This window comes from Gouania willdenowi, chromosome 1 (genome assembly GCF_900634775.1).
Source record: "Gouania willdenowi chromosome 1, fGouWil2.1, whole genome shotgun sequence".
Lineage (NCBI taxonomy): Eukaryota > Metazoa > Chordata > Actinopteri > Blenniiformes > Gobiesocidae > Gouania > Gouania willdenowi.
Genome location: NC_041044.1, coordinates 20,256,413 through 20,284,349, shown reverse-complemented (window position 1 = coordinate 20,284,349; position 27,937 = coordinate 20,256,413). Strand labels below are relative to the sequence as shown.

The 27,937-nt window shown below is 38.0% G+C and overlaps 1 protein-coding gene across 1 annotated transcript; it reads left to right on the top strand.

The window, feature by feature from the left end:
* The first annotated feature begins 207 nt into the window (after nucleotides 1-207).
* Nucleotides 208-26,450, top strand: smad1 (SMAD family member 1). The gene is made up of 7 exons (XM_028451557.1): nucleotides 208-303; nucleotides 12,619-13,180; nucleotides 17,251-17,514; nucleotides 17,600-17,716; nucleotides 20,330-20,551; nucleotides 21,513-21,769; nucleotides 25,173-26,450. Exons 2-7 carry the CDS (start codon nucleotides 12,781-12,783, stop codon nucleotides 25,314-25,316), a joined length of 1,404 nt encoding a protein of 467 aa, XP_028307358.1. The 5' UTR covers nucleotides 208-303; nucleotides 12,619-12,780; the 3' UTR covers nucleotides 25,317-26,450.
* Nucleotides 26,451-27,937: the final 1,487 nt, after the last annotated feature.

Sequence of the window (27,937 nt, the reverse complement as noted above, 5' to 3'; positions counted from 1 at the left end):
TTTTTTTTTCTTCTTTTTTTTTTTGCAGTCACACAGATTTCATGAGGACTGTATAATCTTCAGACAAGTGTGCAACACCATATTGTATCCCAGTGACATAATGCACGCTGCACTGGGTGGGATGGAGGTTCAGTATTTGGGAATCTGTAAAAAGTAGGTCTTCTTGTCTTGTTGGCCTGCGTCCCGCGGCGTGATACTGGCGCTCAGCGGAGGGTGAAGCGGCTCCGCGACTGACTGACGCCAGGCCGAGCGGAGTGAGGACTAGAGCTCAGCGGAGAGCCTGGACACGGACGGGCTGCTCAGGTACCGTAAAACTACTCACTTCTACTCAAACATTTGTTTTTAAAACACACACAGAGCGAAACGTGTGCTATTGCGTTTTTGTTCACTCTGTGCACGGAGGTGTTTGTGAGAAACTCGCTCCCGGCGGGTATTTGTCCAAAAGTATTTGTCAGATTTGAAACTTTTTGTTCCTTCTACATTATAGTCACACTACAATCACTGCATTTATCTATAAACTAGTGAATAAGTCTTTAAACTTCATGTGTGTCTTAAAAATGTTTAATTAGAGGGAATAAAGAATAATAGTACTGCTGTAATTTAGCCTATAGACTACTGTAAATATAAACAATGTGCTTCCTTTTCAGCAGAAGTCAAAAATACTTTTTTTTATTTATCTTATTAATACATGATTTGGATCAATAATCATTCAATCTCATCTCCTTAATCCTGATTAATCAATGTACTACTTGATAAGCAAACCTTCCTTTGATAATGCTTTCACAATGCTCCATATATTATAAACACTAAGAAATCTCTACATTTCTTGATTTTGATGATTTCAAAATGACTTTTTCTTAAATTGAACAAATTGGAAAAAGTGATGATAGTGAAGTGTTGAACCTCTCTAGAGTTGAACTGGTTGATCATTAGTCAGCGAACACACCTCGAAATGATTCCATGGTGACTCGCTATTTGATTTCTTACCTTTAAATGAGTGATGTACCAATGCAATGATGTCATTGTTGCACCATTCTGATGAAGACAAACTCTGTCATTTAGGAAAAGGTGTGTTTTACAGTGGTTCTGTTTGCTTGCTGATGTTTTTTTTACTGGTCCAGGATGTGTTTGTGTGCAGGAAAGACAGAGAAAGACCCACAGCAGCTCAGTCTCCTGACATTATTGCAGATGACATATCAGATTACTCAAAGGACAGGAATTTGTCCTTGTGAGTGATAGGCCTTAGATCGTTTTTCCCTATTCTCGAGGAACGCTGATTTGTCGGAAATTTTAAACGATAATTATTCGAGAAAAGGAGGGTGTGATGCCTTCATGCACCCACCTGACATTCATTCAAATCTATCCATCCATCTGTCTATGTGGGGGACGTTTTGCCATTCTATAAACAGCATTTATATTCTATAACTACAGTGTAAAAAAGTGATCGTGATTAAGGCTGAACAGTTTATTGCATTTGCGATATTTGCGCGATATCATAAAACGCGATTTTCTAATCGCAAAGGCTGCAATTTTTATTTCATTTTATTTTTTTTAGTAATTATTTATAAGTTCATTGGGAGTTTGATTTATTTAAAAAAAAAACCTCCAATTGGTTAAAGGAGATATTCTTTCTCTTTACTTTTCCTGCACTTTGGTATGTGTGATGTTACTGACTGGATATTTGTAAACTTTATTTTATTTTGTATAAATCTGTTTATTTTATTTATTTATAGACTGTCCTGTTAAGTTCAGAGAGTGTTTAACAAGTGCAGTCCACATGTTTACGTGTTTCATGAAACGTGAAGTGAGTCAGATATGTTGAAGAGGTGAAGCCGCAGATTTGTTAAAATATATGTTTTATATTTATCTAAAGTTTAAATAAATCTGAAATTGTTTATTATGAAACAGATTGATTTGTTGCTTGTGTTCATTGAAAAATACATGACAAGAGGACCTTGAAAAAATAATTGCATATTAAATCACAATCGCAATATTGAGGGGGAAAAAAAAATAGCAATTAGATTATTTTCCCAAAATCGTTCAGCCCTAATCGTGATGGAGAGTATCTATTGTAGCCACGCAGTTGTGTGTCTGCATGGTGGGAATAACACAGCCCTGCCGTGTTAGGGTGAGGTGTCCACCCCAACACAACACAAGCCCAACACTGAGTGCCGAGCGTGTTTGGGATAGCTGCTGGAAAACCCATGCGTTTGCTAATTATGTCTCCAATGGACATATGCGTGTGTGTCTGAGATATCAGGAATCCGATCCCACTTTAGACTGAATCATACCAGGACAACTATGTGGAGGAGTATTTTATTAGTAATTTTCTGTGTCGGTGTGAAATACGACATGCAGGCAAAGATGTCACTCACTAGCATTAACCTCAGGAGTTAAGCAAGTGCTGGTGACCCTGATTTGAGAGAGCCTTCCAGGTCAATGCCATGTCTAGTCAGTGAGGGCATCCCCTCATGCCTGACGGCGGTTATTTCAAGCTACGCTAATGTATCGACAGAAGTGGCCATAGTAGAGATTCAGCTTTCTGCTTTAAGAGGAAGGCTAGAGTAGAGCCAGGGAAGATGGAGAAGAGATTTCACCCTCTGAAATGATAAAAACAATCTGAACTGTGTGTTTTAAAATGTATTTATTTATTTTTAATCAAGCCACAATATGGCACAGAAATACCTGTTTTGGAACAATATCACGCATTTACTACTTTCCCCCTGGAATACAGGTGACTGAATGTTTAGTAAGTGTAGGGATCGACCCATATGGATTTTTTAGGTCCGATAACAATTTTTTTTTCCATCAGCCTTAGCCGATGACCGATACGGACCGCCAATTTCCTTGAGCCAATACTACTTTTTCTCCCTCAATTTACATAAAAATAATTACACAATGATGATAACATATGGTACGAGTCTCAATTTTAAACAAAGGAACATTTATTGAAATGAACAAAGGTGAGGTAGAACGACAACAAGTGAAAAATATTTAACAAATATTAAAAACAGGTGACGTAGAACAAGAAGAAGTAAAAAAAAAAAGTCTGCTCTCTGTAAATAATGCAGATAGGCGAATGCTGCATTCCGCATCAGCCGATGCCGATACATGTTAAAAAACGCAAAAATTTGCCGATGTATCGGCCTGTCACTACTCTAGTGTTGAGGTGTCCCAATCCGATATTCATATCGGATATCAGTTCGATATCAGCCAGAAAATTAATATCAGATTTTTTCGGACTGCATCCTAAATCACAGATATAAGCACTTTTTCCGCTCCAACAAAGTAACCTACTGTTGCTGACTATTGTTCTCTGTTTGAGTAACATCACTTAATCAACATTTCACACTACAAAATAAGTAATACAAGTATGTATGATTCATGCTGATATCGTATCGGATCAATATCGGTATCGGCCGATACTCAAGGCTGCGTATTGGTATCATATCAGAATTGAAAAAGTTGTATCGGGACATCCCTACTCTAGTGGGTGGTATATTTTATTTTCTAAAAATGAATAGGAAAAAGCCATGTTATGACATGGAGTTAGGGATGTAACGATTAATTGTAAGGCAGTTAAAAATCGATTCATAGGTATCACGGTTGATATCGATTTTCTGACAATTGAATCGCAGTACTTTTTTTAACCAGCAGAGGGTGCCATCCGGAAGTGTTGGCGGCGGGCGGAGTCTGCTAATACTTTCTTTCTGGCTGCCTTCTACTCTTAAATATGTTAATAAATGATTCATTACCCCTTTAGCACCGAAAGAATATCTGTAATATTACTTGAATATCTGTAAAAGTCACGTTTTTCTATTAGCTCTGTCTGCTAGCATAGCATCTCTTCTTCACTGCAAGATATCTGCATGCCAACCGACCACTGGGTTACCAGCGCCCTCTGCTGGTCCAAACAAATATGACGTAAATCAGTGCAATGACGTTTTTCTTTTTTTTTAAAGTCCAATTGTTAAGGCACAAAATACATTTTCAGTTGCACTTTTAAAAGAAAAAGAACTATTATGCAGTTTTGCATTGTTTATTATAGAACCAGAATTTAAATTAATAGGCTTCATTTTCATTTGTATTATTCCTTTATTTATTTAATTCAAGATTTATTTTTAGTTAAATTGCATTGTTTTGAATTGTTTATCAAGGAATTCTTTTGACAATGAAAAATAAAAGGAAAATAATACAGTATTTTCTAGTTTTTTTCCCCAAAAAAAAATTTGTCTACAGTCGCATTTTGTAAATGAAAAAATCGTGAGAGAATCGTATCGTGAACCCAGTATCGTGAATCGAATCGTATCGGGAGTTGAGTGAATCGTTACATCCCTACATGGAGTAAATCCTCACTTCAATGTTTTGGGACCATATCGCGCATTTCCGCAGTATTTTTCCTGTCAGTGTGTGTAGTAAACAGACGTTAAAGCTCTCGTGAAGTAAAGTAACGTATATTCAGCGTAACCTTTCTATAAGTCACCTAAAGAATATTAATATACATTTGATGCCAGTAATTGACTTGATTAAAGCTACTTAGCATGTTTGGTACAATTTCGGGAAGTGTAATAGCCAATATAGTCATTTAAATAGGGAATGGTGAGAAATTGAAACAAAATGAAAATGGGAAACTGATTCTGAAAAGGTTTAACTCTGAAAGGGAAATGAAAAAAAAATCAAAATGGCAAATCGGATTCCCTGTTAAAGAGTATTTGAAGAGCCTGAAGGACAAATTGACCAGTGTGTTTAACTGATTATTGTGCTGTGGCTGATATACTGTATAGTTTGATTTGCAATCAGTGTGAATTGGTGCTAATACTTTATTTAAATTTTTGTAAAATTGCTTCATAAAGAAAAATGGTTTATTTTCAAATGTGAAATATTCATAACATAAGTGTAAGCAATAATAATGACGTAAAATTTTTCCAACAATCTTCATTAAGTAATAAGTCTGTATTACTCAGTTTCTTAGGGGTTTAATCTGAGAGACCTCTGCATTTTATGCAAAATATGAGTTTTTTCTAACTTTGAAAAGCTTAATTTAGTTAACTGTGATTGGAAAAAAAAAACAACTACAAAAAATAAATAAAATTAAAAAATACAGTATTGTATAAGAATTAAAAAAAATCAATTGAGGTTTGTTTTAAAAAAATAAATCTGTTTTTTGTTTAATCAAACCAGTTACAAAATAAAAAAATAAAATAAATCCATCAATTGTTACAATTACATTTCAAATTTGTGTGCCTACCAAAATGTATTTTTTACTGTATGATGGAAATTTCAAGTGAAATGTTAATATTTTTGAAGTCTTTGGACCATAAATGTACTTTGTAGTAGAAGTTTGACTTTCATTTGGAAGAAAATTTTAAAAAACAACTTAAGCCGCTTGTTTTCTATGGTCATTAGGCCATTTTTAACCTACACATACATATATAATATGTACTACAATATACAATATTTAATATGAATTCATATTTGTATTTTTTCATTTAGGTAAAATCAGCATTTAAATAAAATAAAGAAGGTACTTTGACTAAATTTAAAATGTTTTGTTTGACATACTTTCAATATTCATAAAATAAAGATATATTTGGTCATATCTGTGTCAGGAATGTCATCCATGTTAATATAAGTAAAAAAATACACAGTTATAACAATATGATCTTTTCCAAGCAGTTTTCTAAAGTCAATTCTATGTTTTAGAGACCAGAAAGACATGTTTTCACTCACTTTTGTAAGACCAGTCATTGTGATCATCACTACACTGTGTTGCGTTCAATATCTGGCAACACTTTATTGTGAAATTTTTGAGCAGTCATAAAGAAAAGGTCAGACATAAAGGTTTTACTGCTTTTTTGCTGGACCCTGAGTTGGGCCACTTGTCTTATCAATGGATGATGTTTCTGTCTGATTTGTCCTCATGTTCTCCTGTCCTCCATTACGGCTTCATTTAGTTAAAATGTGATTTTTGTTTTACGGTTCCCTCAGTTAGGATTCCTCTTTGGAGAGTCCTGATATATGAGTTTCCTGATTCTGTCTCAGTCACTGAAACGCTCAGTTTGTCTGGATCTGTGGCTTCACCATCACTCTCACCATCCCCTTTCTTTCTCCCTCTCCTCCCTTCTTTATCCATCACCCTCTTTTCTTCCTGCACTCCTCTGTTTATAGCCAGTGACTCCATTGAGCGGGGGTTAATGGAGGCCCCATCCAGGACCCTGCTGATAAATAATGTAGCTTCTTTATAATGCTGCCTCCCCTGGGAGGGTCCAGAGAGCATCATTACTGCCTCCTCATCCTCTGCAGCCCAGGCCTAAATTGATTAAGAGACACTGGAGCAGTGCAAAATGATCCATGAGGCTGGTGTTGCTCGCACCTGGAGGGTCAAAGCCTCCGCCTGTCAGTGTCGCATGATCCCACTCTACGCCCCCATTAGCCTCAGTCTCTGTACGCTGGGCTAACTGATGGCTATAACAGGCTGCCGCTAACGCAATAGAGAGACCTCACGCTTGAACTCGGCTTCAGGCACCGATGGAGGTTTTTTTTTTTTTTTATAGAGCTGTTGTGTAAATGTTGGTGTGTGTTTCAGTCTTTATAGAGGGGAGAGCACACTACAGGCATCCGTAAGCCTCGTCACTGTTTGAGTCAAAGGTGAGGGATGAAGCCTTGGAATATCTCGGCTTACAGAAAGTTTGGCTAGTGACAGTGTTGCATAACAGAGGCAGTTCAGCCAAAACATCGAATGGTTAAGTCTGGAGACAATTTCCTCCCTCTGTTTGCACATGGCACATCATCATTGGCATCAGTAACACACACACACACACACACACACACACACACACACACACTGCTGCTGCTGCTAACTTTAGCAGCACAAAAGCAAAAAATAAAAATGCAATGCACAACATAGCATACCTCCAATGAAACAGTAAAAAAACTAAAGTGAAACCAGTTTCTGTAATACTTGTTCAGAAGGTTGGCACATGAAAAGTAAAAACTGCATCACACATATTCTAGTACAGGGGTCGGCAACCTTTAGCATCATAAGAGCCACTTAAGCCCCGCCCACCAAACAGACGGAAGGCTGAGAGCCACAGATCAATGACTATTAATGAATTAATAATAAAACACACAGAGAACATGTATGCATATATGTACACTGTCCTTCAATGTGTGAGTGTCTGTGTGTCAGCAAGGCTGTGGATTCATCTAATGATATTTTACATGATGTTGGACTGTGGGCAGTTTTTGCTATGAAACGCAAAGGGCAAAATTAACGGCTGTTTGTATTAAACTTGTCCCCTTTCATACTAATTACTGTCGAGCACGTCCATTAACTATTAAAGCTGATATCCGGAGTTTCTGAGAAATCTATGTTTATGTATGATTCTTTTGAAATGCAAAAAAATGCCGAACTAGTGTTTCACTATGGTCTACTGCCGTATATACTGCATGTATATTAGTCCCTCCTACGTCCTATAGACCCCTATACAAATGTAAACGATCACCGAGTGTGCCAGCCAATAGGCTTTGACTTCCTGTTTTTGAGTTTGTCAATCAAAGTGAATGCGGAACTGTGCACAGCAAACAGCTCTTACCTGACCCATAGACCTATATCAATGCGACCCGATGCTACTTTGTTATGGTCCGCGATACACATGCAGAAAAATAGAGGCGTGGCTTCTGGTAGATTGGCAGAGGCAGTGGGAGGAAGTGAGGCTGTTTAGGGCGGGACATCGAGACGTTTCTCAGAAACTCCGGATATCAGCACACTCTCCATTAAAATCCTGCATTTTCCACAATCATTAATGCTCAAACATACTCGAGTGTACATCCGCGGCGCCCTTCTCTGTAGTCCTTGTACTCCTGGGACGTGTTTTAAAGGTGTAGGTGACCCGGTACTGTCGTAGCTCATCTGCCAGTCTTTCCTCTACGCTCGTGTTCCTTGCTCCTGCTCTGTTTTACCAGGTGGGTGAAATGCAGGTCTGTGTTACATTTAATGTCAAAACAAACATTCGTGGCAAGCGCTATGTTTGTTTTGACGATGCTTGGCACAGGAGATATGACGTTCTTTCTGTACGGCTCTGATTGGCTTGGGTTTTTTTTTTTTTCAAATTGCGGAAGTTAGCAGAAACGACAGCATTACCATACCCACTTTCTTACAAAAAGTAAGGAAGTCGTTGTGGCTTATCGCCAAGCTAGCTTTCAGACCACCATTGTCACATTTCTTGTCTAAACGATGCAACTTTTTAGTGAACACATCAGACCGGCAGAGGCTTCGGCAACTTAGACGACACAGATCCCTTGATGGGTTGGAGGAGGGACGCCCACATACTGAAATGCCCTCTGTGCCAGTTCCAACACTGCATAGTCTGCCCGACTACAGAGATTTCAGAGTAAACGTGGATCATCTATGTTGAATCACAATGAAACTTGACTTGATGGTAAGAGAGGAGCAGTGATTGGTCACTGAGCCACGGAGGAGGGGCAAGGGAGCCACAAGTGGTTCCAGAACCCCAGGTGGCCGGCCCCTCTTCTAGTCTGTACATAGTTGGTCATATTGGCATCTTTTTATTTTGATTCTCACTTACAACTCCAAACTTGCATTAAGTAACATGTTGCCCTACCAGCGTCTTTGAATCAGTCTGCGGTCAAACCAACATCCAGATGTTGACAGTCAGGGCTGGAAACATTCAGAAGATGTGGCCTCCAGCTGCAGCTAAAGGGCACTAAAGGATTTTTAGGTCTAGATGTTATTGATCAGTGTTTCTCAAATGTGGGTACATGTACCCCTTGGGGTAGGCGATGGTATTACAGGTCCCACGCCAGGTGGGAGATGACCAAAAATGAGAAAAACTGTAGAAATAAATCCATTCAGGAGCCACTAAATACTGTTTCATTCCGCTTATTTACAAAGTTACATTCTTTAAAATGTGTGTTAACATTCATTCATTCCATCATTATGCTCTATACTTGTTTATTTTATAGTATTTTGAGCAAGATGTGGGTTAGGGTTAGGACAAAGGGGGTACTTAAATTTGGAATTATGAGAATGGGGGTACATACAAAAATGCGTGTTAATGGTGTGGACTGTTGGACCATTAAATCAGAACTGTGGCTAAATGTAGATTAGAGTGACCCAGTATGTGCCTATGTGGTGACCCTGACACAGAATGTTGTTGCTGTTTTTCATTCTCACAGCTGTATGATATACATATTTTTTTATTATTTTTTTTTTATCAATAGCACCTTTAGTCATCATAGTGTGCTAATGTTGCTATAGTCACTAACAGGAAAACCAACACTAACAGCATTCAATTTTAAAATATATAATCTGATAATTCAATATATGGAAATGGTTTGAATCAATAATTTTATATATATATATATATAAAAAAAAAAAAAAAAAATTCCTGTCACAGTAACAAACCATGTAAACAGAAAAAAGATTTTTTCGGACCATTGATATATAAATGCTTTTGGTTGTGTTGATGTTATCAAGTATAATATTACTGCTAATTAATTTTGTCCATTAATAATATCAAATATCAGCATCTCAGATACTAGTATTGTATTGAAGCAGGAAAGTTCAGAGAAAATGAGGTTATATTAGAGCTATATTTTCACACTATTACTGTTAAGAAAGTTGTGTGTTTTAGTCAAAAGTGAGCTGTTCTCCATGTGTGGTGAAAAATGAGTTGGAAAGTCCTCAGATTTCTGTCAGTCTTTGGTTTGTTGTTTAGTGTTCAAAGATCCTGAACCACACGATATCAGCGTATGGGCTTTAGTTGTTGATGATGATCAGGCAAAGAGTGTTTCCACCTGTATGAACCCGTGTGTGTGTGTGTGTGTGTGTGTGTGTGTGTGTGTGTGTGTGTGTGTGTGTGTGTGTGTGTGTGTGTGTGTGTGTGTGTGTGTGTGTGTGTGTGTTTGTGTGTTTGTAGTTTGGCACTTTTTGGATGAGCCTCAGCCAATGTTTTTCAAATGGATAATTATAGTTACTGGCTGTAGCTTTCCAGTCAGTGTTGTTGGCAGGAGTAAGTGGTAATGGACTCACTACTACTACACACACACACACACACACACACACACACACACACACACACACACACACACACACACACACACACACACACACACACACACACACACACACACACACACACACACACACACACACACACACACGCACACCTGTTCGCATCAAACTTCCCTGTTTGTCCTCCTGCATGAAGCTCACATGCAGTAGCCGACAAAGATAGAAATCTCTATTCATCCCATAATCTGAAGGGCCAGGAATAACCACAGAGCAGTCCAAATGATGTATTTGTTCCTGCTCTGATGAAATCCAATACAGTGCAAGCTTTACTGTCAGAGAGTGATGCATCCTCACCCATGAGTCAGAATCGGTAACTACTGCTGGATTTCAGACATGTCGCTTATTCAATTCAGAGTTGCATCTGCACATTTATTTGCAGAAAACCTCTGCTGTGTAACTTATGTTTTGTCTCCCAAATTTCATTCAGGCATGAAGTGAAAATCAAATGAGCTCAACGCACCCATGTTTTCCCTCTTAAGAGCTCAAATCCATGCACCTTCTGGCTACTGAATTGCTCCTGTGGGACCCCAATGAATGGGAACATTAATCCTGGGCTCCACTTCCTTTTAATTCTCCTACACGTTGCCAGATTTTGCCAACCAAAAACCAGTCTTTTGTTTGTCACAGGTGTTCTAAGGGCGCTTTGCTTGTTCACTTTGTTGCTGAAAATCATATCAACACTGTATAATCTTCAGTTATAGTGCATTAAAAGCAAGCAAGTGTAAGTGATGGGGTTTCCCTCTCAGTTTGGAGTTCCTCCAAAAGTGTATTGTGATCACAAACCAAGCGGGAAATATTAAATCTTCCACACAAAGTAAATAATTTAACATACATACACACACCATTTAGTATTGTAACCCAAATAGAGTATAGATTAAACACCTGTGTAATATTGACGTTGGTGATATCTTGGTTAACCATACCTAAAGGGATACTCAACCCAAATTACAAAGGTAGCTCAACTGAAAGACTATTTAGAAGCTGCATATGCGATAAAAAGCACTTTTAGAAGAACATGTTTAGGTTTTAATTTACTAAGAGAACTTTTTTTTCAGGAAGATTTAATTTTAGAAGGCACGTGCAGTTGTGGAGATTGACATATTTGACCAATTGTAAAAATAAAAATATAGGCTGTCCGAATAGTCCCTCCTATCTCCTTTTTTATCCACCTTTCCTTAAGCCTGTGATGTCATCCACGGGGTTAAGGAAAGGTGTTAGGAGAGGAGTTCAGTTTCAGTTTACCCAGTTTTGTGCCATTTCCTTGTCAGTTTACACGTCCATTTGATCAGCGTTCTCAATCAGATGTCATTACAGGTTAATACATTTGCCGAAATCGTGCCAAACATGCTTAATATGGTTAAAGGAGTAAACTGTTGTCATAAATTTCATATTTATACACAGCAAAAATGGGCCAATGCGAGCGCACACTATAGATGGAGTGAGATTTAGCACTAAATTTAAGGTTCAGTCGTTTGCTACACTTGCTAAATATAGACATTATATAATATAATATATACATATTACGTCGAATTGTGCACAAGAATTGACATTTCCGCCTCTCTGACCGGTCGTTTACGTAGACAAATGGCGTGTAAATGTGTGATATTTTCCTAAAACAGGCATGTGAGGGTATTTTCAGTGTCATAATGCAATTTCTGCTTAATTCTTTAAAAAAACAAAAAAAACAACTAACAATAAAAGTAATTTAAAAATTGACAAAAACAACAAAATTGCCATTTCCGTTTCAGGAAGTGAATTTCGTATTTTTCGTTCGTTTTTTGCAATCACGGAAAACCAGATGCCCTAACTGGTTAGTGCAATGTCTAAATCCATTCAGTATAATCTGTCTGGTTTTCTTAATAAAAAAAAAAAAACATCCGTTACATCCAAGGAACTGGATGCCATGTGAATAAATGCTGAAGCATAGGATTGAAATGCTATTTTACCATAAAGTTTCATTAGGACAGTAAATACAAAGAGTAGTCCTGATGTAATGAGAAGTTGAAATACATTTTTCACGTGAAATAACAAACTTCTATTTTTCGGCCTTTAATAACGCTTTAATAGCAAATAGCAAAGATTGCATCCCTGACAAATAAATCAGGTTCAGAAAAATTATTAACTTAAGTACATTTTCAGAACTTTTCTCTTAAAGGTTCTGTACTGTACATGAAGTCCTTTACGTGACATGACACTGGCATTCTGTGGTAATGTGACAAGCCATATTAGCTATGTGAAGCTATCTGAAAAATGTCTGCTTGGACCTTGTGTTACACGAGGTGTGACCTCATGTGTCAGTTTCCCAGAAGCTTTGACTACTATGATGGTAATCAGCAATGATGCTGACATTTATTATTGTTTTTTGTTTCATCCCCTATAAGGGCGGTTCAGGCTCTTGGTTTTAGGTGTCAGTACTGTAGGGGTTTCAAAAGGAGAATACAGTCAGTTGATTTATCTATGTTTGCCACGAGAGATGGACCTGACCATCAAATGCTCAAGAAAAGTTTTCTTTTTTCTTTCAGTCTGTCAAGAGGATCCAAACCGTTTCCAGTCTTCACATACTGGGATCATCTGACTTTGAAAGACCTACAAACCACGTTTAACCGTTGATCCTCTGAGGCTGGACTGCCGCTCATCACTGCTCACATCTCTGTACGAGTGAGGAGGAGGACGGCCTGTCCGACATGAACGTCACCTCGCTCTTCTCGTTCACCAGCCCAGCTGTGAAACGGCTGCTGGGATGGAAGCAAGGAGACGAGGAGGAGAAGTGGGCGGAGAAGGCAGTGGACGCTCTGGTTAAAAAGCTGAAAAAGAAGAAGGGAGCCATGGAGGAGCTGGAGCGGGCCCTCAGCTGCCCGGGTCAGCCCAGTAACTGTGTGACAATCCCTCGTTCGCTGGATGGACGACTGCAGGTGTCCCACAGGAAGGGTCTGCCTCATGTCATTTATTGTCGGGTGTGGCGTTGGCCTGACCTGCAGTCCCACCATGAGCTGAAGGCCCTGGAATGCTGTGAGTATCCATTCGGCTCCAAACAGAAGGATGTGTGCATCAACCCCTACCACTACAAACGGGTGGACAGTCCAGGTGAGTAACATCAACTCTATGTTCAAAGTATTTTTTCACTGATGTTAGTACTACTACTAACTAGGGCTGAACGATTCTGCCAAAAAAAATAAATATCTCAGATTTTTTTGAAGAAATTTTCGATTTTTTTTTCCCAATGCACTTAAAAATGACTGCAGACATCAGATATATTGTCAAAAGTGCAACTTTATTGCTGTGATTGTCTTCAAGAGTTAAAATGCATAGAACAATCCCAAAATAAAAAGGACTCTGTCATTCAACTATTTCAAGCTTTAACACAGGTTTAAGCAAAAGTGCAACAGCAACTTCACAGTAGCTTAAATTTTCTGATTAAGGAATCAGATAATTATATATTTTATAACATATAACATTACAATTTAAAAATAAACTCTTCCCTTAGCATCTCAGCAAAGTGCAAATAAAAAATGAAACATGCCTGTGGCACACATATAGCCTACTCAAAGGGTAAACACATGTAAACAAAGAGGGGACTGGCTCACATCGCGCTACGGTAACACACAAGGACGGAAAAGTCAGAAAAAACTGTGTTGGGGAAAAAAAAAAAAAATTTAAATCAAATTTGCAAAATAAAAATTGTTTTTATGTACAAATTTGATAAATCGATTAAATTGATTTTTTTGCCCAGCCCTACTACTACTACCAATAATAATTATTATGATAAATGCAAGGTCTAAATATTCTTTAAATTTCAAAATGGGTTTGTATTAGGGCTGCACAATTATGGCCAAAATGATAATCACAATTATTTTGATCAATATTGTAATCACGAATATAATGACAATTATTTATCATATTTGGTAAAAAAAAAAACGTTTTTATTACACTACTTTTAAACAAACAATATGTGTACAGTTTACAGTGCAACATGAAGCTTTAAATAAGAATTATATCTGAAAAGAAACTTAAAAAATTTACCCAAGAATTTAAAATGTACCAAAGGCTAACTGCATGAATACACTATTAGAGTGCAGCACCCATATTATAAATGTAAATATTGCAGACTATCAGGTTTATTTAATCATCGCAACCAAAATCGCGATCACAATTAAAATTTGATTAATTGTGCAGCCCTAGTTTGCATTAAAATCTTAATACTGATTTTTATTTATATTTTTGTGGCTTTTGCTGTTGCTCTGTTTTTTGTTTTTTTTTGTTTTTAATTCCCTTTATTTGATATGGACTTCACAATTCCATTAGTTATCCAGATGTATTGTTTTGAGTGTGTTAGCACACGTGCTAATTTACAACACCTGTCCGCAGGAGGTTTTTAAAAAAAGTAACAGAAATAATAAAAAAAAAGTCAGGAGGAAATATGCACTGCACAAAACAGTACAAAAAGAAAAGCAATATTCAAATTTAAGTACATTAGTTATACAGCAGAAGCAACACAGGCAAGTAAGAAACCAGGTAAAATTGTTGAAAGCCATGGACTTAATGTGTATCAAATTGTTAAATACTGATCATAATGTGTATCACATTTTTTTTTGTGCTGAATCAGATTGAATTTTTTTTTGTTTGATAGGCAGATTTTTTATGTTAACATCGTTTTATTGTTTTTGTTTGTTTGTTGGTTTTTTTTACTTTTATTTTATTTTTAATTTTGCTTCACTTTAAAAACATGTCAACACAATTCGCTTAATATTTTCTCTCCATTCATTGTTTTTTTTTTTTCTTCTTTTCTTTCCCACTACAGAGTTTCTTTCCCTGCCACTTTATTTAATTTTCATTCGGAGAGCACTGACAAAAACAGAAGGAGCGAATCGTTGATAAAAGCCAGTTCTATAATGAACGTAATTACATAATTACATAAAACCAGGAGGGATGTCCTCACATTTTTTAACAAACATTGTGTTTCAACCCTAACTGTAGAAATGAGACAAAACAAACTGAAAACGATAGTCAGCTGACACGATACAAACAGCTGTGTGCAGGGTGCTGGTAAGTGTGTAAAGAGATGTGTGCGCGCGCGCACGTGTGTGTGTATAACAGGAAATTCCGTTGGGGGGGGAGAATGGGAGCTTTGTCTTGGACATACTCTGTTCTGCAGGGACTCCTTTTTCGCACCCACGTACAGACACCCACCCGTATTGGCATGTGTTGCGAAATCAGAAATGCACAAATGTACTTTTTTGCACACACACACACACACACACACACGCGCGCGCGCACACACATACTACACACAACCTCTTGACTGTGTTCACCACTTCTCTGATGTTGGCTGGAACAGGAAGACTGACACCCACTACACAATGGGAGGAAAAAGTTGGTGCCTGTCTAACACACGTTTTGTTTAGCAGCGACTAGAAGAGCGAAGGTGTCTCAACCCCACAGCACCTGTCTGTCCACACTACACCCCCTCACACACAATTACATCGTCCCTCTCCCGCCACCACCCACACACATCCTGTGAATAGCCCCTCACGATTCAGCACAACCCCACAGCTGTCCATTTGCTCCCCCTAAACGGCGTCTGATGGCTCGGGCCTGCCGCAGCGAGCACACACACACACACACACACACACACACACACACACACACACACACACACGCAGGCTTCCTGCAGACCCACTGCAGCGGGAGCCTTATCAACATTTTCAGCTGCAACATTTTATTGGCCAGAGCAGGTATTTATAGACACAAGTGGAGCAAATCTCTCTGTGGTATGCACCTGAATGGCCCTCCACAGGATATTTACCCCAAGTGATGAATTCCACAGGAACAGACTTTCAGAGCAGAAATCTGAGAGTCTCAGTCAAATAGTGCTGGCTAAGGCCAACTGCTTAGAAGCTGACGTTTGAAAAAAAAAAAAAATGCTGCGACATCTGCGATTAGAACGTTGAAGAGTGGAGAGTGCCAGAAAACCTTTCTGGAGACCTTTAGGGCTTTTGTTCAGTTCCCCTGTATCTTTTGCCATTTTTGTAAATGCATGGAACACGACCTGAAACATGTAAAGAAGAGATAAATATAGATTAGATTCATCCATCCATGTATTGATCAGCCTGTCCTTCTATCTCTTTATCCCAGCCTGTAAAATATGTTTGTATCAGGATTGATAGAAGCTAGGAACTGTCCCAGCTGAGAAACAACATACAGACAATTTCAATAAAAGACAAATGTGTTCAGATCAGAACGAGCTGCTTCATTTCTATTGGAAAAAAAGGCAAGAAAGAAAGTTTTACTGTAGAATTCAGTCACTTGGTTAAGATTAACATTCTAAACGATTTCACCACTGAGTGACTTTTCTTATCTCTTTCTATTAATACAAACACCCTTTGTTTGTAGATAATTTACATACTTTTCTAACAGTTATTGATCCTTTTAAGGAAGGGGTCACGTGGGTGCTGCAAGTCAGAAGGGCAACGCCCTGTTTAGAGCTACTCCTTTTCATTTTTTACCCTTCATTTAACCTGATAAGTCTCTGAGAACAAGTTTTTATTTGCAATGACGAGCTGGATGCAGTTGGGGTCACAAGCACGCTTCCTCAACAATTAGGTCACCACTGCCCATTCATCTCCATAATATCCTCTTTGTTATTTTTGCTACATAAGGGAACATTACAATTACAGTTTATTTTATATTATTTAAGCAAAAATAGTAAAAAAAAAAAACAATTAACTGATAAAAGATAGCAATAATTTTAGGAATTATTGAAAATAAAATAAACACAAGTGTGTCAATAAAAAGCTACTGTAAATGATTAAATTAATGAATAGTCATTATACTGTATATTTTAGATAGTTCAACAGAAAGTTGATCCAAAATGAAAGACGAGTAGTACACACTTCTTTGTTAACAAAAATACTAGGGGTGTCCCGATCCGATACCGATATCGGATATTGGTCCGATATTAGCCTGAAAAGGAATATCGGATATCGGATTAAAATTTCCAGATTTTTGATTATTTTAATTTATTTATTTTTCAATTCATTTTTTTATTTATTTTATTCAATTCACCTGAAAAACATTTTTTGGTTTAAGGAGTGATTTGTGGTGTCATAGGTGAAACCGTTTTTGGACTTATCATATCCACCTCTCACCCTCCTCAGTGTTGCCGCCCGTTTTGGTACCGAGGAACAGTGAGTTCAACGCCAAGCATACGATGCTGCCTCGCTTCCGCAACCCACTGCAGCAGAACGAGCCACACATGCCGCAGAACGCCACCTTCCCAGAATCCTTTCCTCAGACCAACACTATTCCTTTCCCTAATTCACCGGGAAACAGCTACCCGAACTCACCCGGGAGTGGTAGCAGTGCCACCTTTCCTCACTCTCCATCCAGTTCAGATCCTGGCAGTCCATTCCAGATGCCAGGTGAGATCCTGCTCCTTTAGTCATCCAATGTTTTTTCAATGCAACAATCAACAATAATCTTTTCTTTGACCTCCTCCTGACGCAGAGACCCCGCCTCCTGCCTACATGCCCCCTGAGGAGCAGATGACTCAGGACTGCCCACAGCCAATGGACACCAACCTCCTGGCTCCACCCTTGCCCCTGGAGACCAACAACCGTCCAGGTGACTACAACAGTTACAGTTACTGCCCCATGCATGCGTTCACACACACGCATGTCCTTGACTTCATCTGTTTCTTGTAAAATCATGCTATCTATGCTGGCTTGCCTTGGTGTGCAGGTGCAAAGATTTTCAAGAAACCTTGTTGTTGTTCTTTTCTTTGATTGAAGAAAGAGAACCAGTGTGTGAAAGTGTCCATGTTCCCTTAAAGAGTAACTAAAACTCAAAACCACTTTTTTCTGCTGAATACAACTGTATTTGGGTATGAAGTAGTGCTGTTGATTGATCCTGGTCCAACTCTCAACATTTTAGTCAAAGTATTTAAATTTGGCATATTTAGTTGTAAAATGTCAGAGTGACTGCCCTCTATGGGTGAAACTCAGCTTTTACAATTGATTTTTGCTATTGGCTGAGAACAAGATCATGTGATGCTTTGGGACCATCTTGCGTCACAAAACAAACACTGTTAGCCCCGCCCCTTTTATAGAAACTAGCACCTGTGGTTTCTACAATATATGGTGAGTAGGTTGGATTGAGAGAAGAGTGAATAGAGAGGCATATTGAGTAATGAGTAGCTATAGTTAGCAGTGCATAGATTGTTCATTGGAGATTTTATAGTATAGACTGGGCGTGTCTTAACTGCTCCGGGAGCCCCGCCCATAATCATGGACTTTTTTAAATTTCCCTCCTAGTGGCAGGTCATGATAAAGCAGGGGTTTAATTACTCGGGCTTTGTGTGTCGGTGCATGCCCGAGGGAAGCTCAAAGTCTCAGCACCACCTCGTATCAGTTTTATTAGGCATGTAAAAGCAGCGGGTTTAAGTCATCTCCGCTGGTGGTAGTCGTTGTTTAAACGCCTTAACGATAAGATTCATTAATTACTTTGGATTTTCATGATGTGCGGTCTGGTAATTACAGCTATTTGTGGTCTGGATTGCACTGTTGTAAACAGACACATCCGAGCACTGCATCCTAAATTTGTACCAAAAGACATGGAGTGGTTTCCAAAGCACTGAGCTTGAAATGAGATTTAATTAAATTTTAACTCAAGGTTTAGTCGCTGAAGTAAAAGCATGTATTACTGAGGGCCTGTAAAACTGGTGCAGATGCTAAAATCCATTTGAGCTGGAAAAGAGACGTGAACAGATTAAAAAAAAGAAAAAAAATGATTACAAATCTGAAAAAGGTCACTTAGTCCTGCCATCACTGTCTGATCTAATAATAAGATATGTTCTAATGACAAAGGCTCCATTGCTGACAAAGCCTTTGGGACATTTGTGTGAGCTTCAGTTTTCACCACATCACCCAGAAAACATTTGTTTATCATCCTGCTTCCAAGGCCGCTCTGCGATTGTACCCACGCATGGTGACAGCTCGAGCGGGAAGACCTGTTTAAAGTTTTGTTAGCTGGAAGTGGAATTTTCAAGTTCTTTTCCTCAAGCTGCATCCTGTACAGGCTGCACCGACTTCCATTGTGCATATGCACAGAGAAGGGCACAGACAAAGCACACCTGCCAGCTAGAGTGGGAGGATGTTTGGCAACATTGGCCACAGTTACATGATGTTTTTTTAATTCGGAATTAGTTATTCCAAATGAAATTATTCGGAATTAAAGTGTTCTGCTTCATGTTTACATGGAAATAGTAATTCGAAATTGAGGTTTACATGTAAAACAGGTTTACTCAACTTTATTAAATTCAGCTTGAGGTCTGGGGGTTGGGAAGGGTTCTGATTGGACAGGGGGCAAACGTGACATGTTCACGTCTGTCGGGAAAAAACACACAACAAACCTTTTATTATCGGCTCCAACATAGAACCACATGAGAAATGTTTTCACTTTGATTTTTATTGTAGTTTTGAAGCAGCAGCTCGACAATATCATACGGTTTCACTTTGGTTCTTGGAGCAGGAGAAGGAGATAGGAACTAATAATATTACAAATAAATATTTCCTGGTTATTTCCCTCCCTGGTAAAGACAGTAGCTCTAACAACAGGTAAAATGATAAAGTTGCAGTACGTGGGACACATTTAATTCATCTCCAGGTTTTAGTATTACCCGTCCGGTGAAGCCTGTTCCGTTTTCCGGCTCTTATTAAATAAATGGCCTCGACTCCGGTCCGGGCCGCCATCTTGGATTATGTCGTCACCGCGTGTCATTGCGACTGGCCGAGCATGCGCAGAAACACCGGAATTAACTTAAAGCTGAAGTAAACGTTTACAAGATAGAGCAATTATTTAATTTGAAATTTAAATTGGAAAAAAACAGCCACCTAATTTGGATTTAAGTTTCATTCTGAATTATATTTTCCTTCAGAATTAAGTGTTTACAAGGTCAGTGCCAAGAGGATTTAACTTCTATTCTGAATTAAGGAGGAATTAAAGCTCCCATGTAAACGTGGCTATTGTGATCGATTTACGTCTTTTTTCGATCACTTGAAGGAAAGCAGCAGATAGAGAGAGAGCATGTTTTGCTTCTTCAGCCGACCAACGACTATAAAACAATCACCATGCATTAACATTGTTTGAACATGAATTGTTTGATTGAGTATCCTCTTTGGTCGCATGGGAAGCCAAATTGTTCTTTTTTTCACCCCTGCTGTTGTGTTTCCTGAGCAGATGTGCAGCCTGTGGCCTATGAGGAACCCAAGCACTGGTGCTCTATCGTTTACTACGAGCTCAACAACCGTGTGGGAGAGGCTTTTCAGGCTTCGTCTACCAGCGTGCTCGTCGACGGATTCACAGATCCCTCCAACAACCGGAACCGGTTCTGTCTCGGCCTGCTTTCTAACGTCAACCGCAACTCCACCATTGAGAACACTCGGCGGCATATTGGCAAAGGTGCAGCATTGGAAACCTGTATCAGCAGGAATGCAGTTGAAAACAAATCGGTTTATAGCATCAACAGCCATGGTTGGGGTCAATTACATTTTTCAGTTACAATTACATTTTAATTACCCATGCACAATTACAATTCAACTACGATTACAGTAACCAGCATTTTTTCCAATTACAATTAAATTACAATATTTTTTTTTTATTCTCAGAAAGTCAATTATAATTATATTCTCAATTACTAAAGTTCAGTTACAATTATATTCTCAATTACTAAAGTTCAGTTACAATTATATTCTCAATTACTAAAGTTCAGTTACAATTATATTCTCAATTACCAAAGTTCAGTTACAATTATTCACAATTACTGATTCTTAAATAAATAACCCCATAAAACTTAACCTTCCTCTTGTGTTAGCTTTCTGTTAGCATCTCTTATGATAAATAAATCAGCTGTAAAATACACTAAAATCAAGTGTCTATCATCTAACTTATTTCCTATCTATTGGTTACCTTGTTATGCTTCCTAATCAATGAAAATATGTTTTTTAATATTTTTGGTGTGGGCATATGAACCTTTTTTGCGTTTATTTAAAAATAATTTAAATGGTAAAATGTGGGAAAGCTTCATATGAAACATAATTTAATACTTAACTACATTTGTGTAGAACTGTACATAGAACTGTAACATCGTTCCCCAGTTTTGCATTAAATTATAATTGACAATTTTTATAGATATTTCATGGCAATTACAATTACAAAGTCAATTATCTAAATACAATTATAATTTAAATATGATTACAACAGCAACAGATTTTTTAAATTACGATTATAATCATGCCATAATTGTCCGCAACCCTGTTGTAAACCTATTGTTTATCGGCAGGAATGCAGTAAAAAACAAATGAGTTTATTGCATCAGCAGCAACTGGAAGCACAGAACTCATTGCTTTGCGTTCTCTTCTAGGTGTCCATCTTTATTACGTGGGAGGGGAGGTGTACGCAGAGTGTCTGAGCGACAGCAGTATCTTCGTCCAAAGTCGCAACTGTAACTTCCACCATGGCTTCCATCCAACAACTGTGTGCAAGATCCCCAGCGGCTGCAGCCTGAAGATCTTCAACAACCAGGAGTTTGCAGAGCTGCTGGCCCAGTCCGTCAATCACGGCTTTGAGGCTGTTTACGAGCTCACCAAGATGTGCACCATTCGCATGAGCTTCGTCAAGGTATCGAAGCTGGCAGTTTATACTCTTTACTTTGTAACGTGAGCTGATTAAACAGGAAATAAATTGTATAGTTTATCAATGTTATCCAATCAGTTTTCACTGCATTTCTAAATCTAGCATTTGTCTTTTTAAATGAGTTTTTCAAATTTGAGAAAGACTGTAAATCATCCTATTTTAAATGTGTTGGCTAAAGAAAAGGTAATACAGCAAACCAGTGAACAAAATGAGCAGTGAGTCTCACAGTGAACACAAGTAAGAACACTTGCTAGCCATGGTTTCTTTCAAGAAAAGTAATTAAGAAAAGTCTTATTTTAAACTAAATCTAGAGATAAGGCCACAAAATCCCATCTTTTATCCTGAAATGCTATCTCACAGCCGACTGTACACAGATTTATTTAATCTTTGTTCATTGTGTTGCGCCTCAAACCACTGTGTGATTTAAAATAAATGAATGCAGTTCTGTAAAAAGCTATTGGATTAAGTGATTAAACTTGATTGTACATCTGGCCACTTGATGCATTTCTCTATGTGTGCCAATTGCCTGAACAAAATACTTGTTTAATTGGTTGGACGTTGCTTTACAGCACATATGCTTGCATTAGTTTCCTGGGACCTATCTGAGTGGGGCTTGTAGGTTCTCCTTGTACTAGTGTAGGTTCTCACCAGGTATGCAACATGTTGCAGGAGTGATGGATTGTGTGAACTGTTGATTGTCTTTATGTGTCCAGCGCTGGATTGTTGTTTAACATTGGTGCACAAATAGGCTTTTTAAAGAATTATAGAAAATGTCCTATTAATGTCTTCCTAATGCTTGTAAAGTTGCTGAAGAAGCATTGAAGCTGTTCAAGCTAGGTGTGTCCCAACACAGCAATAGTCAGCATCAGTATAGGTATGAGAAAAACTGACCCATTTATTATTAACCAATTGATTTCTAGGACTGGGCATTATCGATCAAAATGTATATTTCTACTATGTTTTCTCAAAATACCGATATACGATTTAAGTCTTGATATTTTTAACTTTATAAAGTCTTACCAAGTCTCTTCTAAGGGACAGCATGTGTGAGTGAGTTCTGCAGTGTGGCTTGTTTAGGGAAAGGTCTGCGTTTGAAATCCATCTAACTGTGCTATTCATGTTCTGAGAAGTAGAGAAAGAGGAGACTCCTTAAATGAGTATTTTAATACAAAAATTAAAATATATTGATGTAGGCGATGTTGTGATTTTTTATTTCGCCAAAATAGAAAACTTGATATATCTTAAATTTAGATATATTGCCCAGGCCTAGGGGTACATATATTTTAACCTCAAACATGAGAACTTTATACAATAAAATAAAACAAATAAAAATGATACATTAGAAGACTAAAAAAATAGATCAAAACATGAATATGAGACAAAAGTTCAGAATTCCAGCTTTTATTTCATGGTATTTACATCTCGATGTGTTAAACAACTCAGGACAGAGCACCTTTTGTTTGAACCCACCCACTTTTCAAGTGAGCAAAATTATTGAAACATGTGACTGATAGATGTTTCTATTTGCTCAGGTGTTGCCTTTTAGATTGATTAAACATTAAATAGTTCTTATTTTTGGCTTTGGGTTCCACCTGTGAAAACTGCATTTGCTGTTAAGCAAACATAAAGATCAGAGAGCTGTCTATGGGAGAAAAGCAAACCATTTTAAAGCTGAGAGAAGAGGGAAAATCGATCAGAGCTATTGCACAAACATTGGACATAGCCAATACAACAATTTGGAATGTCCTGAAAAGAAACTACTAGTGTGCTGAGCAGCAGACATCAAACAGGTTGGCCAAGGGTATCAACAGCAGTTGATGACAGAAACGTAAGAGCTGTGAAGAAACTCCCAAAGACAACAGTCAGTGACATCACTGACAACCTCCACAGTGCAGGCTCACGTGAAGATATCACAATCCACTGTTCCAAGAAGACTTCGAGAGAAGAAATATAGAGGCCATACCTCAAGATGTAAACAACTCACCAGGAAAAAGAATTGGAAGGCCAGATTGGATTTTGCAAAGAAGTACAGAGATGAGCCACAAAAGTTTTGGAACAAAGTTTTATGGACTGATGAGACCAAGATGGACCTCTATCAAAGTGATGGAAAGGTCAAAGTATGGAGAAAGAAATGATCTGATTATGATCCAAAACACACAAACTCATCTGTGAAGCATGGTGGAGGTAATGTCATGACTTGGGCTTTCATGGCTGCTTCTGGAATGGGCTCACTAGTCTTTATTGATGATGTAACTCATGATGGTAGCAGCAGAATGAATTCTGAAGTTCACAAAACCATTTTGTCTGGCAGAAAAATGCATCCAAACTAATCGGGAGAAGATTCATCATGCAACAAAACACACTGCCAACACAACAAAGGACTTCATCAGGGGGAGAAAAATGGCCAAGACCTTAACCCAATAGAGCATGCATTTTATCTCCTGAATGGATAAACCCCCAGAAACAAACAAGAACTGAAAGAGGCTGCAGTAAAGGCCTGGAAAAGCATTTCAAATGAAGAATGCAACAGTCTGGTGAAGTCAATGGGTCTCAGGCTTGATGCAGTTTTTGCAAGTAAGGGTTATGCCACCAATTGGCACCGGCAGACCCCCGCGACCCTGATAAACGGGAATTAGCGGGTTTGAAGATGGATGGATGGGTGGGTTATGCCACCAAATATTAAATGTTATTCACTTTAAATTAATTTAATCATGTCTGTTCCATTCATTTTGCTGGTGGGTTCAAACAAAAGGTGCTCTGTCTTGAGTTGTTTAACACATCTAGATGTAAATGCCATGAAATAAAAGCTGGAATTCTGAACTTTTGTCTCATATTCATGTTTTGATCTGAAACCCAAATGTCTTCAGTAGAGAACAAAAACAAAGGATTTGACCTTGTCGTTCTGATACTCATGGAGGGGACTGTACATGTATGTGTATCTGTTCTTTGTGAAAGAAGGTGTTTAATTGTTGCTTAACTCTTAATCTAAAATCATGATTGTGTTATTGGACGCTAGTAAAGATGCAAGTCAACAAAAAGCCATTTAGCCATATTGTAAAATAATTACATTGCTTTGCAATGTATCACAATATAAGTGTTTTATATCAGTCGATATGGATAATTATTGATTCATTGTTTGTTTGTTTTTTTTTTGTTTTTTTTAAAGCTATTCAAAATACGGAGCAGAAGAGAAAACATAAAACATAATATTTAACATTTAAAAAGAGGTAAAAAAAAAAACTGTTTAAGAAAAAAAAAAAAAAAAAAAAAAATAATTTAAAATGTACAAATATAAACATTAAATACATGCTTAGAAAATGTGCAACACATTTTGTAAATAATAAATCAGCCCCTTTATTTCACATGTTATGTTTTTGCTGTGTTTCAGGGTTGGGGAGCAGAATATCACCGTCAAGATGTGACCAGCACCCCCTGCTGGATTGAGATCCACCTGCATGGTCCTCTGCAGTGGCTGGATAAAGTGTTAACTCAGATGGGCTCCCCTCATAATCCCATATCCTCGGTTTCTTAGGCCTCTCAATCCCTCGCCCTGTTATCGTCCACACCCCAGCATTTTGTTTTTAGTAGCAAGAGTAAATGGCGAGCTTGTCCCAGATCAGCTTGTGGTTTGGATCTGAATTTTTCAGCCTGAAACACAAACTAGTCTGGTATCTGTAAGGTCATGCAGGATGCTAGAGTGGGAAGGTTTGTTCTCTACTTGAAGGACGTCTGAATTGGGCACACTTACAGACTGGGAGAGAAATGAGCAACGTGAGCGTGATGCAACTGGAAGATACTTGATCTCTGTGACCAACTGTAATAATTAGATCATCACACTCACCACCATGCAAGCATCCTCTTGGATCTCGCTCTCACGACTCCCTTTTTTTTTTAGTTGTTGTTCTTTGTATCTTCAACACTCACTCAGAAAGTCCTATTTACAACACGTGGGTCATCAGAATAATCACAGGACATTCCACGTCACTGGAGCTTTGGTTAGACACTTATTACTGTCTGACTGACTGCACAAAGTCTGGAAAGAAATGGGGTTAATGAACTGTACAAATGTAGCAGTTACTGTTAAGGAAACTTGTATAGCATAAAGATGTTATTCATCTTTAAAAACTCTACTTTGGTGGCGTTAACGTGTTTTTTTTTTTTTAAAGTTAAAGACATCCAATTGTAATGCACACATCACATAAGAGAAAATACTACATGGACAACGTTTTGGGGAGGTTTAAGTGTTCAGAATGGGGCTTGGATTTAAAAGGGCATTTCAGTCATAAAAGTATTGCTCATATTGTGTTTCAAATGAATTTCAAGAATTTCAAAAAAGAAAGTGTTTTAGATGTATTCATTAATAGAGAATGTGCCGTGCGGTCTGTTTTTGCAAAGCCTAGTTTGGTTAGTGTAGTGTTACACATTAAATACTTGTAGCTGATGATGAGACGAAGCAGAGGAACACACATTAGTTTGTCCCTCTCTGCACGCCGTAGCAGAATAACATGAAGCCTCACGGAGAACATAAACATGTCAGTGACTGTGTCTCATATTCTTCATTGCCTCGACTGAGCAAAACTGGTTGAATTGTTCATAAAAAATGTTTTTTTAATTCATTGATTTGATTTTGATTTTTAATAAATGCAGCTGTTGCCATCCATTTTTTGTATGCTTTTACCAATTATTTTTTTTTTTTTTTTTTGCATTCAAACTGTTATACTCTTTACATTCTTTTTGTATTTTTGAACATGTTTTTTTTTTTTTTTTTTGTCTGCACTTTTACATGTTGCTATTTTTCAATATTATAATTTTTTCTCTCAGTTTTGCTCAGTAAAAAAATTAAGAAGAAAAAAAAAAAACTCCCAGAAAAGCAGATTTATTCAATGAATATCAAGTCTCTACTGGAAGATTCAATAAAATTGTTTCATTACATGCAACATTTCTGCTTCATTTATGTCTCTGCATGTTATTCTTTTGTCGAGAGATTTGCAGGCCACCCACGCATTAGGTATTGGTAGACGTTTACAAAACATCAGCAAAATCTTAGTCAGTTATTCTTTGGATACATTGAATTAAGTATCAGTGTTGGTGTTTACATTTTAAGGTCTTTGTTTCAGATTAGGAGGAGGATCAAAGTGAAGAAACTATTGGTTTAGGTTTTAAGTAGGATTTGGTCTCTGTCAACATAAGTTTGCTTGAAGTCAGGGAAACACTTATTTTTCCCACTGCCTTTAACTAGAATCAGGCTATTTAGACTTTCCAATCTACCTGACAGTCTTGTTCTTTCAATGTTGGGAGGAAACCATTAATTCATGTCATAAGTCTTCACATGCAAAATGGTTAATTATGTCATAATAGATCTAGCATACAGTATTTCTATACGTTTCCATTAGACAATTTTCTAAATCTGTGCTGACTTGTTAATGCTGTGGCATGTAGAATCGTGTGGCGCTTCCTGCTCCCCTCCTGAACGAACCTCACCGGCCTTGTGCATGCGCGCACTGTGGAACTTTTTGCGACTATTTTCTCTGTAGAGAGTAGTAACAAACGTAGAGACTTGTGTTATTTTAGAGTTTTCTGATGTTCTATAATGTAGAGACATGATAAACGCCTGGATCACTCGCTGCTGTGAGGACAGTAAGAGGCTCACAAGCAGCCGCTTATCCACCTCCTGATCCCAGATGATCAGAGCTCTGTTTTCCTTTTTCCTCTTGTTTTGCCGTGTAACCCACGTTAGAGACTTCTACTGGCTCTACTCTCAGATGTTTGGCAACATTGGCCACGGTTACATCAAAGTTTTTTAATTTGGAATTAATTATTCCTAATTAATTTATTCAGAATTATTGTATTTGGCTTCGTGTTTATTCAGCTTTATTTAAAGGAGCATAGGGCAGGATCTAGAAATCAGATTCCACGGGGACACCACGGTAGTTAAGGTAACTTCAGCTAAGCTGCCGCGGGGGTGTGCATCAACTGTTTACAGCTGATACTAGAGGGTGGATGCCCGACGGCACCCTGACGGGTCGGGTCTGGACAGATATTTAGAACTGATGGTCGGATTCGGTCACATAGTGTCATTTGCGTGCAGCTGAAGTCCAGCGTCACACTCCTGTACATGTATTTCTAAAGCTCATTTACAGAGCCAGGAGAAGG

Bases quoted from the DNA above. Each gene is read 5' to 3' on its own strand.
- smad1 (XM_028451557.1), top strand. From the start codon at position 12,781: ATGAACGTCACCTCGCTCTTCTCGTTCACCAGCCCAGCTGTGAAACGG. The intron at 17,717-20,329 runs GTGACTACAACA...TTTCCTGAGCAG, and splicing joins GGAGACCAACAACCGTCCAG to ATGTGCAGCCTGTGGCCTAT. The intron at 20,552-21,512 runs GTGCAGCATTGG...GTTCTCTTCTAG, and splicing joins TCGGCGGCATATTGGCAAAG to GTGTCCATCTTTATTACGTG.